Consider the following 21,210-nt stretch of genomic DNA (forward strand, 5'->3'; position numbering starts at 1 on the left):
GGACACGCAGGACTTTGATTTTGAGATTGTTTTCTCGAGACACATTGTACTTCATGATAGTGGTAAAATCTTAGTGATAAGTTTTGTGTTTCATTCTGGAAAAAAATCTTCATTTTCAAAGTTTGAAATGTACTGACAGGAAGTAAAACTACCCCAAAAGCTAGATAACTAATGTCTGCTTTATGTTAGAATGATATTTTATCCGTCCTCTCCTTTTTCTAGGATGTTATGGGGGTGCAGAACTTTAGGTATGATTTTTAAAATTTTTATGAAAATCTCCAAAACTCATATTTTTAGGGACAACTCTGCTTTCAAGTTATTTCGAAAAGTAATATTAAAAAACCCATAAATTACCCCACTATATAAACTATACCCCTCAACGTATGTAAACAACTTCTATTTAGTCTTTTAACCCTTTAAGTTTTTCAAATGGGTTAAAACAAAATGCAAGAGCGATTTAGAAACTTGACTTTTTTGGAAAATACATTAATTTAGGCCAAAAATGACACTTTCATAATAACTAAAATGATGAAATGCTCTGCAAAGTTTGATGCCCAATTTCTCCCGACTGTAGCTACACCCCATACGTGGTGGTAACCTGCTGTATGGGCGCACGGCCGGCCATAGGATCAAAGCAACGCTATTCAGTGCAAACTTGTCACAATGTACAGGCTATAAAATGTAAATTATTTTTGGTAATGCGAACAAATGAGGGTGTATTATTTGCGGGATGAGATACAATGTATAGATAACTAATTTTGGCGGTTTATCGCTTACTCATGAGATTTTATTAACTATTTCAAGGAGGATACAAAATTAACCATTTTTATTTTGGATTTTTAGCACTTTTTCCCCCCGCTCACCATAACATAAAAATAATTTTTTTATCTTTATTCTCTGGTTCAATACGATTACGGTAATACCTCAATTATATAGTTTTTCTTATCTTTGTTCAATTTTACTTTGCAGAACCAATAATGGAGAAAATTGCATTGTTTATCGACAACTTTTTAGGGGCATAACTGTTGTATTTTTCCGTTGACAGGTCTAGTTGAGAGCTTATTTTTTGCAAAAAGAATTGTTCTTTTCAGTCATAGCATATAAGGGCATGTAACATTTTTTGATCACTTTTTAGAAATTTTTTTGATTAAAAATTAAATGTTACGGGAAGTTTTTTGTGTTTTTTTTTTTTTTACATCGTTCACTGAGCGGGTTCAATATTGTTTAGATTTATTGTACAGATTGATACGGATGCAATGATACCAAATATGTACTTTTTTGTGTGTTTTAGTTTTCGATACATTTTATAAGTAATTGGGCTGATTAAGGGAATTTTATTTTATTTAATTATTATAAAATAATGTAACTTTTTTTTTGTTTTTTAAACTTTTTCTACTTCTTGGCTTGGACAAGCGTTCATCCGATTGCTTGTTCAAGCCTTTACACTGCAATACACATGTATTGCAGTGTACAGTGTAAGTAACTGAGCATGCCCAGCATGCTCAGTTACATACAGCGGGGTCCTGCCAGGAGGCGGAACTCGGCGCAGATAGAAGCTGGCAGCCTCCGGGCACTCGCTGGAACCCGGGGCAGCAGCAGGAGGGATCGAATCCCCCGCGGCGTGTAAGGGGTTAAACACCGGGATCTGAGTTTTTGCGATCCTGGATGTTAGAGCCGGGTCTGGGCTGTGATGTCATTGGCATTGATGTCCCGAAATCTTTTTCTGACACGCCGCCGCCGCATCAGAAGAAGTACCCTTAAGGACCGACAGATTCCTTATAGGGCGGTCATTAAGGGGTTAAGAGATTTTTTTTTTTAAAAAATGTCATCATTTTGAACAACAGAAAAATTCTGACACAAATAAGTTTTGCACAATGTTTGCGCATTGCTACCATTTTAGGAACTATATGCCCTTTCGATCACTTTGTATTCTTTTTTTTTTTTATGTGTTGCAAAAATGGTGAAAAAAGTGGCAATTGAGACATTTGGGCGCTATTTTCCATGACAGGGTTCACCAATGGGAATAGTCATTATAAAGGGGGGATATTGGAACCTTGATTTATTTTATTTTGCAGTTTTTAGGTCTCCTAAAAACTACTGAATTGCAGTGCATGGCATTTGCTGTTATAGACAGACCATTACAGATCTGTCCACACAATAGGCGCTTGGGTCTCACAGAGACTCTGGGATGTTATGGCAACACATTGTCGACTCCCGATCTCAGCATGTACAAATCCACTAGAATGATGCCCCCCAAAAAAATCAAAAATTCCAAAAATGATATAACACAAATTTCTGCATGATGTAGAAATGGCCTTATGTATTGCTCACGCCTCTGTGTATGATTTATAAATGTGGAAATTTTTACATGATTATAGTCCTTTAGGGGCACACGGTGTGTTGTTGAATGTTGACCATGCGTTTGGCTGCTTTCTTTATTTTTGGAAGCATAAGCAGCTGTGAATATGTACCAAGAACGGACCATGGGACCGCACCCTAAAGCTGTGGTCACACGTGGCGTTTTGAACGGGTTTTTGGCCCGTTTTTAAGCAGGCCGTCCAAAAGCACATGCGTAAAAAAAAACTGCATGTGTTTTTAAAAAAGCATCCATTTTTGAAAGGTTTTACCAATTATGTTAATTAAAACTGGTCAAAAACGGATGCGTTAGTGAAACGCTAACAAATCAACGGGAAGCAGACAGCGCCATCATCTGTGGATGAAGTTAGGCTGCAGTGAGTAGAATAAGCCACTACAAAGAGAAGAGATCTTCTTTATGTCAGGCGTTGGGTATTGGACACCAGCAAACTGATAAATTATCCTTAGTACTGTATACCTCAACAATATACTCCTTTTAATGTACAATTGTTGGCACTGTATTGACAAAATGTATTTTTTTTGGAAATGAAGATGATCCTCAGATATCAGACATAAAATTATTTTAATGAACATTATAACTTTATGCAGAGCCCATATAATAAATATTAGAGAAGTGGCCTGGGGGTCACTTTGTTAAATGTTCTACAAGCTCCTGTGATAGGACATTGAATTCCTCATCTGACAGGAGATGGCTCCTTACAATGTTGATCACAGAGTCCTCGGTCAGGGTACTGAAGTCTTCTTCGTTTTTGACAGGTAAGTGACCTGCAAGTTCACAGAGGGCCACATTAAATGCTGACTCCTCTTTGGCACCAAAACAAGACTGCCTTGCCCATATGACCACCCGAATCCCTTCTCTGGACTCTAAGCAACCCCTGTTTTCTGGATTATTCCCCCTGGTCATGAATACGTTGTGCGCTATGTCTCGTTGCACCAAATAATCTGTAACCCGGCATATTCTCTGAGACACCGACATCAAGTCTTTCCCATCCGTGTAGAAAAAGAAACCTGGGGCTGGGAAATGATGAAGTAGGTGAAAATGAATATCAGGGCACAAAAGTTTACTCTCTGCTGACTCTATCAGTAGCTCTTCATCCAAATAAAATCCATGTAAATGTAAGTGATTTACAGAGGCAAAACCCCCAAGGCTATTAAAACCAACCCGAAATCCTGGGTGCCCACTGAGAAGAAGGGATTCCAGGCCTAGCTGTACCAGATCTGAGGTCAAAATCTGAGCCAAGCAAAGTGATGGGTCTGGTATAAATAAGACGTGTCCAAATTCAAGAGGACTTACATTTATGACCACTAGGGGGTGGTTATGGCTACTGCTTGGCAGGGCAGGGGTATGGTTAGGGCTTCTATGTATCTCTGCCCCATTAGACACTTTCTCTGCAGGGGATCTGACCATCTGAAACACAACCTCCTCAGGCTTTATCTTATTGAAATTAAACTGCCTTGGGTTGTATTGCTGTTGGATGCTCTTTATATCTTGGGGCTTCCTCCTCTCTATGCCCCTCTTGACATTGAGCTGTGCCACGTAGTTCACAGAGCCGGGTAAAATCTTGGTTTGTAAGCTCCAGAGTGGATAACGGAAGAGACCCTTCTCCATCTTTCCTACCCATCTGGACTGCAGAGCTCTATCAAAATCAGAAAGAAAACGTTTGTCTTCTGCATATTCTCTCCTTATCTGCCAAGTGATCCCTGGCAGGATGAAGTCTTCTTCTGAATATCTATATTCTTCCATTATGGCTCCACTGAAACCAGCTGAGTGTTGTAACTCCATGTTTCCATCACCTATGTCAACATATTCCTGATAAAACAAGAGAGAATTGTTATTTCATTGGCTTTACAGCCATAAATGTTCATACTGGAAGGGAGTAAGTGTCCTCCTTACAGAGACTTTTCTCTGTAAGGAAATATTAGCTCTTAGCCACCTTAAAAGGCAGCCCCCTTAACATCAGTACGTCCCCACATACCTGAAAAGCAACCTTAATTGCCACAGTCTCTGTTATTTTGCGTTCAAACATGGCGTTTCCATTGCGTTTTAAGACGCAATAAACCGCTGCGGAGAGGAGATTTGTCTAAATACATTGCTGTTAACTTTTGTGTCTAAAAAATGCAATGTTAACGCAGTGTTAATTGTGTGTAGACAAGATTTAAAAATGATGCTAACACGTGTTAACATGGCTTTTTGTAACACACAAATGTTAACAGCAATGTCATTTGGCGAATCCTCTCCTCAGCTGTGTATTGCATTTCAGAGCGCACAGTAAACACCACTTGTGGATGCAGCCTTAGGGTGGTGTCACACGTGGCGTTCTGAACCCAATTTTAGTCATGTGTTTTTTAACGGACTAAAAATGCATGACTAAACACGGGTTCAAAACACCACATGTGACGTCACCCTTGGAGCACCCTTGCGTTTTCAAACACATTCAAACAGCTGAGAAGAAGAGAATTGCCCAATTACATTGCTGTGATGTTAAAGGAAACCTACCAGGTGCCTCTAATGTATGTAAGCCCTTTTAAGGGCTGATCCTTTACTCCCCTTTATCTTTTTTAATCTTTAATTGTGGTAATGTGCTAGTTTACCAAAGAGGCTACTGGGGAGAGGTGCTGTGTGCCCTTGTCCGCGAAGCACATGCGCAGTAGCTCCGGCCCCGAGACCACGCAACCGGCGGCCTGTGTTCTGCACATGTGCTTCGTGGAGAAGGGCACACAGCTCCTCCTAGCTGCGCTCTGAAGATATCTGGGTAGGAGGATCAAGGCGGGTCATGGGGTGTGGAGTAAAATGGAACGGATGCACAACTGAAGCTGAGCACCCACGCCATTGTGAAAGAGCCCTTAGTGTCTTGTCCAGTTTAACCAGCAGCAGGGTACTCCAACTTCCTATTCCTAAGTTGCGGCTCTTTGTTTCACCATTTGGTCACATTAAAGGGAACCTGTCACCAGGGACCTCATTTTCACTAAAGACAGGTTACAGAAACCCATTAGAGCTGCATTGCAAATGTACCTTTCTGCTTTCTCTAAGCATTTTCATAATAATATAATTGTGTGTTATAACTTACCTTCTACCCTGACAGAATCCTCTGTGTAGTCCCAGGGGCTGGGCTTTGGATGCATTTCATGTGACTTATTTCGTCTTAGCTGGTTATATGACCTCCTACAAGGATTTACTTTATGTGGATAGAGTTTACATTGAAGTTCATTGTTTACACTTGTACTGCATTGTATTTACTAACTCCAGTATCCAACATATTTGTTCAGGAATGGCTGTGCACTTTGTGTTCACTAGGGATTGATTTTATGGGTTGTTTTTATTGTAGTGATCATACGTGTATTATTTTGACTTAATAAAATTTATTGTACTTTATACAACGGTATGTTTGTATCTATTTTGTGCACTTTATTGTACAAGGCCTGTATATAGGTATACATTTCATGTGACTTGTCTGTACTCCAGAATCCTCAGCTCTGGGCCCCCACCTTTGTGCTCCTGTACATCTCCTCTCTCCCCCACTGATGTCAGCTCACCAGGCTGTGACCTCTGTGAAGCAGGAGGGAGGAGCTATATAGGTGCAAAAAAGTGGAGGCCAAGAGCTGAAGAGTCTGCAGCACAGACAAGTCACATGTTTTTTGAAATGCATCCAAACCAAACCCCAACCCCTGGGACTACACAGAGGATTCTGTCAGGATGCAAGGTATGTTATAACTCACAATTATATTGTAATGCGAATACTTAGAGAAAGTAGAAATACATATTTGCACTGCAGGTGTAATGAGCTTCTGTATCCTGTCTTTAGTGAAAATGAGGTCCCTGGTGACAGGTTCCCTGTAGTGGCTTCAGTGGTCTCGGGGCCAGTGGCCTTCAACAGTGACTTCACTGGTCATGCTTCTGTTACAGCGGAGGCCATATATATTATTTGCACATGATGTGATCTATATAGATGTATACAAATGGATTTTAAATAAATGAAAGTGGCACCTTAACAAGTTCCTTGTCAGAGGAAGTACACACCTGTATTTGGCAATTTCTGTTCCACATTCCATTATTAACCCATTCGCGCACCACTGACAACCGCTGTTTAAATCAAAATATTAAAAAAAAGATTTCCGTCCGTGTAGACTGTAATGGAAAATAGAGCCCAGACGTCTGAATCGCTCGCTACTTTATCTCCATTCTTTCAATCATAAATATTTGAATTAAAAATTGATATAGATTAAAAAGGCAACGGGTATCGTAAACACCTTAAAGAGGTCCTTACATAGAAATATGAAAAAGTTATTCGGCTCAAAATATGGCAAAATTGTACACAAGATTTAAATTTTTTTTAAAAATCTACTAAAACCTATATACATTGTACAGACCCAAATGTCCAGGAATGCCTGTTGTGAGGCAATCCCTTAAATTACTAAGGGATATAAAGATGGCTATACACTTATCTATATGTCCCAGGGTATGCCCCCACCAATCAGGCTCTTATTAGCCAGACGACCCCTTTAGGTGTTATACGTCTATATGTACGGCAGGGGGCGACACATAATCTTGATCTCAAGGGAAAGAAAACTACATATAGATAACACCACCGCCCCGACCACCTCTGCTGATTATTTCTATGAAAGTACAGGTCCTCTTCTATCTTGCACAGGGCCAGCACTGACTTCTTACCTGTGTGAGCGCCGGCTCTGAGCTCTCACACACAGCAGCACTACAGCGCGGGCACTTGCTGGTGAGACCATACCAGCAGGAGAGTAGAGGGGTGCTGCACACCTGTCTCCTCCTGTCTCTAGCGACGTATCTACACGCAGCTCCTAGCGAGACGTTTATGTTAGTATAAATAAGCCTCAGCTACTATATATAACATTTCTCAGAGGATATGTCTACATACCAGAACATATGTACTACCAGCACCCCCCTCCTGCAGGTGATATGGACGCATCCTCCACATCACCGTCTATCCAGTACAGCACCATGTGTACAGTGCCGGGCTCCAGCTATAGCCGTGTGATAGCTCCGCCCACACTTCACGCAGGGTCACTAATGCTCCGCCCACGCTCCAAATGTCTTCTGGTGTCTGCGGGGTGTGGGCGTGGTCCTATCTCATATGCAAATCAGGCGTTTCCCAACAGTAGGCGGTGACGTAGTGGCGGAAGTTTTAGTGCTGTTTCTAGCCGCTGCTCAGGGAAACTTGGAGAAGTTGGGGGGCAGCGCGCACTATGGGGGGATCATCCAGCCAGCTGTCCAAAGAGCTCCTCAACGAGTACCAGGTAAGTGACACTCACCGTGCTCTGTATACTGTAAGTAACACCACGAGATACAGGAAGTGGGAGATAGTTAGAGAGATAAGTTTTTGGTATGTGTATAGGACGTCATGGAGGGGAAGTAGACGAGTTACTGAGACCCTTTATCTCACTGCAGCTCAGGTTAGTTTTAGGTCTTTTTAGCTGTTAACCCCCATTTCTAAAATAATGTACCCCATAGGGGTGGTAAGTGGCCCCTTGTACTGGAATTACTGGGCAGATGAACTGACAGCCTCTCCTTAAAGAACTTCTAAATGTAACAGAATTCATCCCGATCTGACAGCTGTGACCCCACAATAATAAACATGGGGACCTCCGTAATTCTTTAAGAGACAAGTGCAGGGCAATAAGTAAAAAAAGTCACCACATTTGTGATTTCATGATTGGTTGGGGTGCCAGCTGTCAGACCCCCCACTTATCAAACCATTATCCTCTATCCATTTGATTGGAATAGCACCTACTTTCTGGAATACCGGTGTATGATATTATAAGGGCATATGGGAGCCATCATGGTAGGGGCTGCGAGCGCTGCTATATGTAGACCCCCTGTTATATGGTAACATTATATATTACAGCTAATTCCACTTGTATTCATGTGTCTGGGGCTATTACACTCTTATAAGGCAGTGAGAGGACTCTTTACTTACTCAGCTGTATGTGTCCCCCTCCCCACACTGTGTGTACACACAGTTTTTGTATGTGACATAATTCCATAGAAATGTCACTGGTTTCATCTATTTTACTTTTGTTCTCTTCTAGGACCTGACGTACCTGACCAAACAGGAAATCCTGATGTATGTGCTCTAATACAATCTAATAATAATCTTTTATTTATATAGCACCTTCATATTCCGTAGTGCTTTACAAATCCTAGATTGTCTTTTATGTGTATTCCTTTCATGTGACTGAATTACATTCGAGATAATGGTAGACAACCTCATCAGAAACAATTGTTTATATATTGCTAAAGAAGATTTCTCATAATTGACAATGATGGCATGTCCCTTTGATCTTGTCAGCCTGGTCCTGTGAATGTAGGGGCCATGGTGCCAAGGTAGCTCACTTGCTTGTATTAAAGGGAACCTGTCATCAGCAATTGGCCTAGTAAACCACTACCACTATGTTGTCAAACAGCGTAACACCTTCTAGTTTTTGTTTCTTTCATGGTCCGGTGTGATGGCAGTATCCAGAAAATCAAATTTGAAGTGAGATGTAAAAAGTCAAGGTGGAGATTTAAACACTGAAGTCAAGATGGGGAGCTCTGTTTACTAAACAACATCTGTTTAGTGATGTCATTGGATGCAGGACCTTCAATTTCAGTGACGGCGACTTTCTGAGAAAGACACACAATCTGGAAGGTGTGCAGCTGCTTGATTACATACTAGTAGTGGTTTATTAAGTCAATTAAGTTAAGTTTTAGATCCATTTATTTTTCATGTCATGGGGGTCTCAGAAGTTTGTTGAAAGGTAATAGCAGCACTACAAAAGTATGAAACATATGTGGAAATGTCTGTATTTAATATATGTGAATCAATGGATTTTCTTCAGAATTTGCAATTGCATCCTGTCCATTGAAAAGAGTTCAAACTATGGCTAAAATCTTTATTTCTCCCATGTGTACATTTCCTAAAGTATTACCATACATACTTGAGTAAAAGCTAAAATGTGCTGAAAAAACCTAACTTGGCTTATACACGAGTCTATAAACAAAAATCCGAGTGGCGGTCGACATACTGTAATGTCAGCAAGCGGCTGACGTCATGATGCGTGCGACGGCACCGCGCGGGGGACCCAGAGCCAGATCATTGAAGGAAAGAAGAGGACCTGCTCAGGGGAGTTGGAAAGGTGAGTACAGTGTGTGTGTGTGTGTTCCCCCCCCCCTTCCCTTATAGGCTTGGCATACTTCAGGAAGGGGCTGCTGGCTACATACTGTGGAGTGGCTTTATACTGGGGGGCATGGGCTGGCTGGCTAGTAATATACGGGGTGGAGGCTGTGACCAATGCATTTTCCACCTTAGGCTTATACTCGAGTCATTAGGGTTTGCCAGTTTTTGTGTTAAAATTAGGTACCACGGCTTATACTTGGGTTGGCTTATACTGGAGTATATATACAGTAGTTTGATCAAAATTTCATTTGGACTGGAACTAACATCCCCCCCCCCCCCCCTGGACTGCTGATGGTCCCCAGGACTTGCATTTCCCCGGATGATAACTACATGCTGGAAAAAAGCCATCCATGGCTGTTTTCTGTATCTTCTATACCGCTAAATGGAGAAAGGTGGGAAAACCCCTTTAAAATGTAGTGTAATAAAACCAGATTTATATTTAGACTTTTATTTTTATTTTATGAATTTTTATGCTTTTACTGATGCCATTTCTTGCAAAGTGCAATATCCAGTTCTGTACTTTGTTTTATGACTGTATCCGGTTACTTATTTAGTTTTCTTGTTTTCCTATTATTATACTGGTTTCTCAGTTCTACTTAAGTACAGTACTGGGATTGTTTGTGTCGCTAAGCAATGCTAAATGACGGCATTATATTTTCTTGTTGGTTGGCAATCAATATACCGTACCAGCCGTTATCGCTCACACTTTGGTTGTCGTATGTTTTCTTAGAGCCCTGAACAACAATTCTCCCTAGTTTTACAGAAAATCATGAGCAGCCCATATACTACAGAATAATTATGTGCATTTACATATTGCATATCGTTGAGGCAATCCCTTTCAAAAAGTAGTCTGGGGCCCTGCTACCAGCACACTTGGTTTTCCAGGGAAACCATTGCCAGCCTTCGGTTAAAATGAGGATTACATAATGGGGGTCATTTACTAAGGGCCCGATTCGCGTTTTCCCGACGTGTTACCCGAATATTTCCGATTTGCGCCAATTGTACCTGAATTGCCCCGGGATTTTGACGCACGCAATCGGATTGTGGCGCATCGCGCTGGCATGCACACGAAGGAAATCGGGGGGGGGGCCGAACAAAAACCCGACGTATTCGGAAAAACCGCTGCATTTAAAAACTGAAAATGTGTCGCTCGGGAAGCGCTTGCTGGTCCAGCTCGGTGTATTCCGGCGCGTTCAGATGATTTTCAGCGCAGCAGCGCCACCTGGTGGACGGCGGAGGAACTACCTTCATAAATCCCGTCTGGACCCGAATCCTGTTAAGAGAACGCGCCGCTGGATCGCGAATGGACCGGGTAAGTAAATCTGCCCCAATATGTATTGAAAGGAGGTTATTTCCAGGAGCTTGTGCATGACTTGTGTGCTCTAACAATTGGTGGGAATAGGATAAGGGGGTAACTGTCAAATTTGGATGCATTATTCATGTAATGTGTATATATGTATCAGGTCCTACAGAGAATAGCACTATATTAACTGATACAAAGTCCCAAATGTAGACGCCCTTCTTTGCACATAGATCTAGCTTTTTAGGATTGCTAGAGCCACTACATATCATATATAACGCATCACAGCTTCTGCATTGTAACTGAACATCATGATTTTGCTATAGAGAAACAAAGCTGCTATTTCCCGTATCTGTGCACAGGATGTTTAGTGGTGAGTTGTGCCGCCGTGCATTATTTATAACGCGTGATAATTACATCCTCCGTTTCCATTTCATCCTAAAGTGCTTCTCAAAGATTCACTGATCTGCTACAGAAAGATCGCAAGAGCACAGACACCACCGAAACAGGCAGAGTTTCTAAGAAGACGTTTCTAGAATTGCCTGAATTAAAGGTAATTGTTTTTTCATGAATACCACACTGTCCTATATACCGGTAATAGTAACAATTCTGTCAGGGAGGAATTATAAATTTTAGCATGTAGCTCCCCCCATCTAACAATTCATGAGGTCCCCGACTTAAAGGACGGGGCCTAACTTGCTAAACACTGGGGGTCTCCGTGATGAGACCCCCACAGATAACGAGAACAAGGGGTCCGCTGACGTCCCAGGTAGCTCAGTCGGACCCCTCGTCGCTCCTGGAGATTAATGGAGCAGATGGCCGCACATGATCTGCTCCATGCATCTCAATGGAGCTAGCGGAAATTGCCAAGTGGTGCACTCAGCAATCTCCGTCCGCTCCATAGAGATTAATGGAACCTTCGTTCTCTTGATCTGTGGGGCTCTCAACGCTGAGACACCCCACGATCAGCAAGTTAGGTCCTATCCTGTGGATAGGGCAGTACTTGGTTTGTGGGAAAATCCCTTTAAGGACAATCGACTTACAGACGGCCCCTAGTTAGAGACAGACCTCTCTGCCCACTGTGACCCCTGATGAAGCTCTGGATGGTACTTTCCTTCCAGGCTACAATGATCAGATGTAAGGTGTCTGTAATGAAGCTTTATTGATTCCTGTTCCTATGACAGTAAAAAATGTTGAAAAGCCATTTGTCACAAGGACAACATTTGTTTACACTTCTATAGTTTTGTAATTATTGTTGAATTTGTATGCAAGTCAAAACTGTATATTATAGAAGTTATCATGTATGTAATCACAATGACAAGTTAGAAGGTGCATGTTACAAGATCTCTAGGGTCTCTAGTGCTTGTATCTTCACAAAGAAGTGAGAGTTTCCATTTTATATGTAATTCTGAAAATGTACACTAACCACTTAACACTACTAAACTATATAACATTCTGCTTAGTGTCTTGGTAAAACCTTTGACCTGTGGATTTTCATGGTGACCGGTTACTCTTGGGAATGTCGGCTTGGCCTATTGGAGTCTAGGGGCCTAAAAAGTACCAAATTCAGAACACAATTTTACATGTAAACTAAGCTGTAGCTATTTGCAACTAATGGTGTCACCCCTAGAAATTAAAAAGGCATAAATATTCTATAACATTTACCTGATCACACATTATAAGAGTTTCCACTCCTTGAGCTGGTTGGTCTTTCTCCATATTGTTTTATGTGTTTTGCTTTATCGACACACACACTCCTCGGTCTCGAGCAAATTTCTGAGCAATCTGTTTGTTCTTTGAGTTTGCAGTTTATAGATTTTTAAATCCGCCTTTTCCTCATCCAGCAGTAAATGCAGAAATATATATATATATGTGTGTGTGTGTACTCATAAGTTGTGATTTTTTTTTTTTTTTTTTGGTGTGGTGGGTTCTGGCTTGGACCCTCTGGAACACTGTAAGTTTTAGGGCCCATTCACACTAACGTGTTCTGTCATGGACCATGTGGTGGCTGTATTTTACTCCAAGCCTTCTAGTTATATACAATATATCCCCCCCCCCCAGGTAGCAGCACTGTACTGTTCAGATGTATTCAGCACAACTGTTGTCCTTTAGGGATAACTATAATGCTTGGAGTCCCAAAGTTATGACCAGCATGCATTCTGTGTCTCACGGACCAAAAACTTGTGTGAATAAGCCCATTACTTCCCAGCAGGAGTGAGTATGTTACATCTCCTACATGTTTTAATCTCTCCGCCATTGTGAGCTACATTCATGGTCCATTGTGACTAAAACCCTGGCATACCTACAGACAACCATAACAATAGCAAATACTAAATAAAAAGTTGTGTTGCCTACATAAATCTTCAATATAGCAGCCAATATAAAACAGCCTATACAGAGAGAGAGAGAGAGAGAGAGAGAGAGAGCTCATAGAAATTAACCTGTTACTGGAATTTAAATCCCATTAATTTACCTGAGTGAAGTTGCCCCCCCCTCGCCTTGTTCAAATCTAACAAAATTGGAGTCAAACGATTGTGCTACGTTTGTGCAGCAGAAATTTTTGTTTGTGTCTCCATCATTTTTTAAGATATTAATAAAAGTTTACAGAGGTCAACTAGCCCCCCCCCCCCTAAAGTCTTTCTCGTTTGGAGATCTATTTCTCAACCTCTTTTCAGTTTCACCTTTTATTCCATACAGGCAAACCCCTTCAAGGATCGGATTTGCTATGTCTTCTCTACTTCAGAAAACCATGACAGCATGTCCTTTGAAGATTTCCTTGACATGCTAAGTGCTTTCAGTGACTCTGCCACACTCGAAGTAAAGTCTTATTACGCCTTCAGAATATATGGTAAGGATGATGTATAGCGGTTGTACAACCTAATATTTACCACCAGGATGAAGAATTGTACACCAAGCACATTGACATACTTGTGGATCTGCTTTTCTTTTATCTTCTTATGACCTGGGTTTTTTTTTCTTAAAACCAGGGCATAAGCAGCTTAAAGAAGAGCGGATCCTGCTAGAGGGGGCTCTCCTTAATCTGTTGGTAGATGTCCTTTAACATCTACTTTAATGCAAAAATGGTAAACCAAATGAAAAAAAAAACATGTCCTGGCTCTTCTGCGCAGCACTGCCACCCTTTTCTGGTTGTTTCCACTCTTGTTTCGCTATGGTCATGTGATTTGTCTTGAGTTTCAGTCGTTGAACAATGGGTGACTGTGAATGTTATCTCTCTATCCACTATCTATAGAGCAGCATGCCCAGCATTAGCCCAGCCTTGCCACTCATTGTCTATAGCACTGATGTTCTCCCTTATCCTGTGGATACAAGCCCTTTAATAGCAACGCACTGGTAATAAAGAGTAGTCTATGTTGATGGCCACTGGACTGACTTGTATGTATGTAGCCAACAAGAGATTGCAAGGAGAAAGGAGATGAGAAGATACTTACTGGATGGTTTGTTAGTGCTTTCATCCAATAATCCTAAAAAAAAAAAAAAAAAAAAGTACAATATTAAATTTATTTTTTAAAATCTACATTACATTCACATTAACAAATAAAACTCTAAGATCTGCTACTTTAGTAACAATGCAGAACGTAAAATATTTACATAATTTGTTGATGAACCAACATTCTTTTGACAGATTTTGATGGGGATGGTGCCCTAAGTAGAGATGATTTGGAGATGCTGGTGAATCGCTTGACAGGGGAAGAAGAGAACTCAAAGCTGTCTAAAGATGAGATGCGTCAGCTCATTGATAATGTGAGTCCTTAGTGATTTGTAATCATATGACTGCAGCCTTAATCATTATGAAAGTGTGCTTCTATTATATTTGATATATTTTGCTTCAAACATAAAGCTCTTCTGTTGCAGAAAATTCTTCAATTCACCATCAGAAAACTATTCTGGGGAACCATTTCTATTGACGTAATCAAACCGTGGATTTTCCAGTCCACTAGTTAAAAAAAGAACCAAAAAAAAAAACGTTTCTACCTCCTTAAAAATGTTTTTTTACCTTTTAGTTAAAGGTTTATTCCCATCTGAGCTTTCACATGTAATTTACCATATATACTTGAGTATATGCCCCAGTTTTTCAGCACAAAAAATGTGCTGAAAAACCCCAGCTTATACTTGAGTCAATGAAAAAAACATTTACTTCCCTTTCCGATTTCCCCACAGGTCCTCTTCTGTCTTCGGTTCATCGTAGCTGCGTCGCCATCAGCACACACTTATTGCGGGCACTGGTCGTGTACGGGGGGAAGGGATGCGGGCACTGGCCGTGTACAGGGGGAAGGGATGCGGGCACTGGCCGTGTACGGGGGGAAGGGATGCGGGCACTGGCCGTGTTTTGTCCCTTGGAAATGAGAATTGTCCTTGGAGTCGACCCCTGAACTCTGGAAGTGGTGGCCAGATATAAGCTATTGAGCCCTGCCCTGACCACCTGTATTTAATGTTCATTACCACAAGGCGGCTGTGGGACATGCAGGAACTCTTGGCCATTCCTATACAAAAACCATTTTGTTTCTTTGTGCAATCCCTGTAGCAGAGGTAGTTGTATCCAAGCACAACAATATAGTTTCTAAGGAAACATATGACTATGGGATATTATCTTCACACAGGTACAAAATACACAAATTAAAAATGACAGCCATGGAATATATATATGGTAGATTAAGTTAATGTCAATGCCCAGATGAGAAATTACCAGAGGGCCTTTTTTGGCAGGAAACAGGTTCCCAAAGACACAGTAATGTTTAATCCACACTTGGTCTAAGTTCTATGGTTTTTGATATAAACTAAATTAAACTTTACTTGGTTCCCAGCCAGCTTTCACTTACGAGTCCCAGAGGACACCCCCCCCTGGGCTAAATGCCCGTTCTCCTCATTGAGATCAGGCCTCCCTACTCCGCCTCATCCCCTGCATGGCAAGCGAGATAAGGCAGAGGAGGGAGGCTTCATTTTGAAATCCAGCTGGGCGCTAGATTAAGTTTTAATATTTTTATAATTTTTTATTTTTTTTTTAAAAGACTGTTCGGAGTATTCCAGATCAATTAAAAATGATTACTGTATACACTCGTGTATAAGCCGAGTTTTTCAGCACAAAAAATGTGCTGAAAACCCTCACCTCGGCTTATACATGAGTCTATAAAAAAAATAAACTTATATACTCACCCTCCGGCGGCCCCGATGCTCAGCGCGGCTCCTGGATGTTGGCGCGGCTCCACTTCTTTCTTTGGTCTTCTGTACAGCAGGCAGGGACCTGGCTATACCAAGGACGACGCATACTATGACGTCACCAGTGGCCGCATCATAGTATGCACGGGCCAGGAAGATAACATGGCCCCGTCCCTGCCGTTTGTACAGAAGACTGAAGAAAGAAGAGAAGCCGCATCGACTTTGGGGAGCCGTGCTGAGCATCAGGGCCACGGAGGGTGAGTATATACCTTTTTTTTTTTTTTTTAGGGCTGGCTGTACACTACAGGGGACAAGCTGGGGTGGCTGTGACCAATACATTTCCGACCCTCAGCTTATACTGGAGTCAATAGGTTTTCCCAGTTTTTGGTGGTAAAATTAGGGGTCTCGGCTTATACTCGAGTACTTATACTCGAAAAGAAAAAGGCCAAATACTGAATTGATGCTTTTTGTCCATTTTACCACCCATTAATATTGAGTGATCAGAAGTTCCTACATTTATGGTATAGAATATGAAAACATCCTGAAAAAAATTGCCCATGACAAAACTCTTTACTGTATAAAAAAAAGTTTTGAGTGTGGCAATGCATTGACATTTTTTTTCCCTCTCTTTCCAAAGTTTATAAAGGGACTAAATGTTAATAAAACTTATAATAAAACTTGTAATATCTGTATATCAAACTTCAGCCATTGATCACAGGTTGTTTTTTCTGTCAGTTATTGACAGCAGTTGCTTCAGGTTACAATGTCTCTGAGAATACGCGGCAGGTAATGGTATAATGACCTATTTAAGACCTGTAGAGTAAAAGCGGTAATCTGACTCCTGGTGCGTAACATAACCAGTACTGTTGCCTGGAAATATGGTATGTGTAAGCAGGAGGCCACATTTATGACATAAATCCGTACAATGAAGAGTCATCGGAGAGGAGATTTGTACCATGGCTATTCAGTGATCTAGTAGAAATCCATTTTAGTATGTGAATCGGGGATTCAATGAACACCAAAGCTAAAAGTCTCTAAGGACTCTCCAAGCCCTACTCAAGGCTTCTCCAGAGATGGAATGGGGAAGTTCTACACTATGTATATTTGGTACCAACAATTGTTCCTGCATGACATAAATATATTCGTTACCAATTTGTTATTCTAGATCCTTGAAGAGTCCGATATTGATAAGGATGGCACAATAAACCACTCTGAATTCCAGCACGTCATCTCCAGATCTCCTGACTTTGTCAGGTATGTATTTCAGAGAAGAAAGAAATACTTGTATGGTACAATGTCAGGAAGCCAAGGTTTCTGGGTAGTTGGCGTCCATGAGTTGGTTTTCCCTCACCTGTGTTGGGGTTGGCACTTGTAATGTTATGTTATTCATCACTGTACATTTATAGAGGATTCTCATAACAAACCTGTCAGATTAGAGTATTAGATAAACTACATGTGCAGTGCCTTTACATGTTTTTGGTGACAAACTCCTATCTTTTGTGTTTTGGGTTGGCCATTCACATCTGTGTCTGTATATACCAATAGGCAAATCGTGGATGAGTTATTTGACTGGGTCCTCATCAATTCAATTACTTTTCACAAAAAAGGCCCGGAGATGGCCTCACAAAGACCCATTGGTCAAGAGGTTAAGAGGAATATTTTGTTCCCCTTTAAAACGAATAACTTTATATGGATACTGGATAAACTTGGATAAACTCCACCATTCTAGCACTCCCATAAACATCCCATTCAATTCTCTATGAATGGTGCGGCAAGGGAATATTAAAAAGTATACCACTCTCGGCCACAATTGAGAGATATCAACTACTGTTATACATTGCTACATACAAATACGGTGTCTCTTGCCAATAAAAGCAGCACACACAATATTACAGCCACAGCTATTTTTATGACGTAATTTGATAAGACGCAAGTTCTACTGCCAGTAGATTTTTAACAAGATTGTCTGATAGTGTCAATTGATTAGAAAAAATTTAAGTATCCAAATAAAGTTGTTATTTTAAAGTGGAACAAAAAATTCCTCTTAACCTCTTCACCAATGGGTCTTTGTGAGGCCATCTCCAGGCTTTTTTGTGAAATGTGTCTGTGTATACACATCGATACAAGGAAAAGTGTGTGAGTCATTCTGTGTGAGGTACTCGGGACACTCACTGCCTCTTCTATGAGTCCACTAAGGATTTACAGGTTATATACTAAAAAAATTGGATATTTATTGAAGCAAAGCATATATTTATCAGAATGAGGATGTTGTCTATAGTGGATATGTAGGACACGTAAATTAGAGGAAGCATCAAAGACTAGTATGTCACAGAATGAAAATCGTATGGCCTCCAACATCAATACTGACGTCCATCAAGCTACATGTTGTAAATTGACCTTTTAAAGTCTAGAGATGACCCATATTGTAATATTACAAACTGTGAACATTTTTGATGCAGTTAAATGTTTGGGAAAAACAAGTATTTTTTTTATATTTTATTTTTAGCTCCTTCAAGATTATACTGTGAATGCTACAGCGAGGATTTTGCTTCTGAAATGAACCTGTCGCCTATGATAACCACATGCAGAACCAGTCGCTATATGAATATCAGTGTGGAATCCCCTCGGTAACTGCTGACATTATGCACAGATATTGGTCGTCCTATACACCACTACGGAGTTGGTCATAAACCAGCTGTGGGTTTTCAGTGGAGCCATAAACCATTTCTAGCCTATTACTTATAGAGACTGGAACCTCTATTTCCACATCAACATAAAGTTGTGATATTAATTCAGCTTTCCATTTATTGACAAATAGGGAATCCAAAGTCTCATGCCCCCCCTCATATAATTTACAAATATATTTTAAAGTTGGCAAATTTTACATTTTTTAAAGACTTTCTATAATATTGTCTATCTCTGATTTAGAAATTATTTGTTTTTTTTCAACCTTTATAGAAATAAGTCACTTTATGATTCTTCCTGGAAATTTGTAATGTTGTAAACATTTATGATTGAGAGCTGTTTTTGTTATACACTGTAAAGTTTTAACTACCAGTTAGATTCTGGAAGGTATCAACATTTTAGCATTTCCACTTCTTTGTTTTATTCTGAAGCTTAAATATAGTTAACTTAGTGGACTCTGACACAACGTCTTGTGTGCCCAAAACCTCTTCATCCTCCAACGTCAAGCATTGTGCCCCGTGTGGAAAAGCACCTCCTGCTGAACTAAGGGGATGGAAGGACCAATGACGCCCGGCATAAGTCATAAGAGTCCTATTAATTATAATTTCTAAATTGTTACTGTGCCCACTTGTACAGTGTATTCACATACATACACCTATTTTATTATGATGACGTGTCTCCATGAATCCCTAGTTTTCCTCTATGTAGTTGTATGATGCAGTGATCTGTATGCCACTGGCGAGCACAGTGCAGGCAATATACGCAGGCAAAATATGTTGCCAAAATAGAGAGTATTTGTTGTGTGCTGGTGAGGAAAGGATCACACGCAGGTCTTTGTTTTTCCTCTAACTGCTTCCTGTGTATGTGTGACCACAGTGCTCCTGAGCGGACATTGCCTTTTGTAACAGATCTATTTAAAGTTTGGACGTGGACCATTAAAGGAATCCTGTCACCAGGGTCCTCGTTTTCACTAAAGACAGGTTGCAAAAGCCCATTACACCTGCAATGCAGAGATGCTTTTATCCCTTCTCTGAGCATTTTCACTACAGTATAATTGTGTGTTTTAACTTGCCTGGCTCCCTGCCAGAATCCTGTGCTGTGTTCCGGGGGCTTTGGTTTGAATGCATTTAAAAAAAATAAGCTATTGTCTTGTCTGTGCTGGCCAATCCCTCCTTAGCTCCCAGCCCCCTCTTTTCTTCCCACTGTGTGAGTGGAGGAGCAGGAGGGAAGAGTTGTGAGTGAGCAGAAAAAAGCGGGCTTATGAGCTTTTTTTTTTTTAATGCATCCAAAGCAAAATCCCTCTGGGACTCTGCACATGATTCTGGCAGGGAGCCAGGTAAGTTAAATACACAATTATATTGTAATGAAAATGCTCAGAGAAGGGACAGAGGCAGATGTGCAATGCAGGTGTAATGGGATTTTGCAACCTGTCTTTAGGGCAAATAAGGTCTCTGGTGACAGGTTCGCTTTAAATGCTCATAAATTTATAAATTTAGAGGCATTTCCTAAACTAGAACTAAACGAGGCGATAATTTATTTGTTGGAAAGATTCAGGTTTTTTTTTTTGGGGGGGGGGGGGAAACCCCCTTTAAGCCACTCCCTCTACTTCCTGTCACTGGCACATTAACCATTTTGTACTATAAAACTGTAGGTGTAAGGCAGCTTTCACACATTTTTATGCACTTTTTGAAACTAGAACTAGGAGTGGCTTTGAAAAAAAGAGAAGTCGATTTAATTCTATATAATGTCCTTTACTGGACTTTCCAGAATCTAATTATTAGTTGAAGTTGTATTCCAGGATTTCCTGCTTTGAAGAGACGAAGTCTCTGAATAGTTAATTTAAAAGTTAAGTTTAACTTGAGAAAAAAAGAGTCATCTGGCTGTTATGGTAAGGTCTTATGCACACAACTGTATATGGGGCCATGAGCTAGCCAGACAAATGGTCTATTGTGCATGGTTACAGTGCAGTGAACCTGTTGTATCACACTGACCTGGACGGCCTCCCAGATCCTATGGAGATCTCCACCTGGCCGAAATGGGTACAAACTTTCCCCTGTTTGGGGCTGGTTCCATACACGGTCGAATGCATGAGGCCTAAAAAGATTGGGTCCTTTTGACAGCAGTTATGTGATGCCATTGATACCTTTTAGAGACCGGTGCAATAGTGACTTCCGTGACAAGCTGGGAGGGTCATTAAAGCAATGGAAGTAGTAAGGTTGGAGAACAATAATATAATTGTTGTCTTTGTTTTCTTACCTCTAAGCAGCCTTTAAATAATTTTATTCTGTTTTTTAAGCGTTTTATTACTAAATGATTTCTACTGAAATATTAACTTACAAACTGTGTAATAAGATAAGCACAAGCGGATGGATAGACCATGTGGTCTTTTTCTGACGTCAATCAATGTTTTTACTGTAAATTTGCAATAAATGTAAATTGTGCATTAAAACTATGAGTTATCGCTTTCTTTGTCTTTTATTAATGTCC

At 40.6% G+C, this 21,210-nt stretch overlaps 2 protein-coding genes across 5 annotated transcripts; one reads left to right on the top strand and one right to left on the bottom strand.

Annotated features, from left to right (window-relative positions):
* Positions 1-2,921: 2,921 nt before the first annotated feature.
* Positions 2,922-7,409, bottom strand: GDPGP1 (GDP-D-glucose phosphorylase 1). 4 transcript variants are annotated; one of them, XM_072148442.1, is made up of 3 exons: positions 7,266-7,409; positions 7,046-7,188; positions 2,922-4,186 (listed from the first exon to the last, which is right to left on the bottom strand). In XM_072148442.1, the coding sequence occupies exon 3, from the start codon at positions 4,157-4,159 to the stop codon at positions 3,002-3,004; it is 1,158 nt and encodes a 385-aa protein (XP_072004543.1). In that variant the 5' UTR covers positions 4,160-4,186; positions 7,046-7,188; positions 7,266-7,409; the 3' UTR covers positions 2,922-3,001. The 4 variants fall into 4 exon arrangements, with proteins under 4 accessions (XP_072004543.1, XP_072004542.1, XP_072004544.1 ...); XM_072148441.1 differs by lacking the exon at positions 7,046-7,188 and having other exon boundaries at positions 7,266-7,408; XM_072148443.1 differs by lacking the exon at positions 7,046-7,188 and having other exon boundaries at positions 7,329-7,351.
* Positions 7,410-7,456: 47 nt separating this feature from the next.
* On the top strand, positions 7,457-21,183 carry CIB1 (calcium and integrin binding 1). The gene is made up of 7 exons (XM_072148445.1): positions 7,457-7,644; positions 8,437-8,471; positions 11,308-11,416; positions 13,561-13,711; positions 14,507-14,625; positions 17,204-17,292; positions 18,545-21,183. Exons 1-7 carry the CDS (start codon positions 7,594-7,596, stop codon positions 18,564-18,566), a joined length of 576 nt encoding a protein of 191 aa, XP_072004546.1. The 5' UTR covers positions 7,457-7,593; the 3' UTR covers positions 18,567-21,183.
* The last annotated feature ends 27 nt before the right edge of the window (positions 21,184-21,210 follow it).

Source organism: Engystomops pustulosus, chromosome 4 (assembly GCF_040894005.1).
Source record: "Engystomops pustulosus chromosome 4, aEngPut4.maternal, whole genome shotgun sequence".
Lineage (NCBI taxonomy): Eukaryota > Metazoa > Chordata > Amphibia > Anura > Leptodactylidae > Engystomops > Engystomops pustulosus.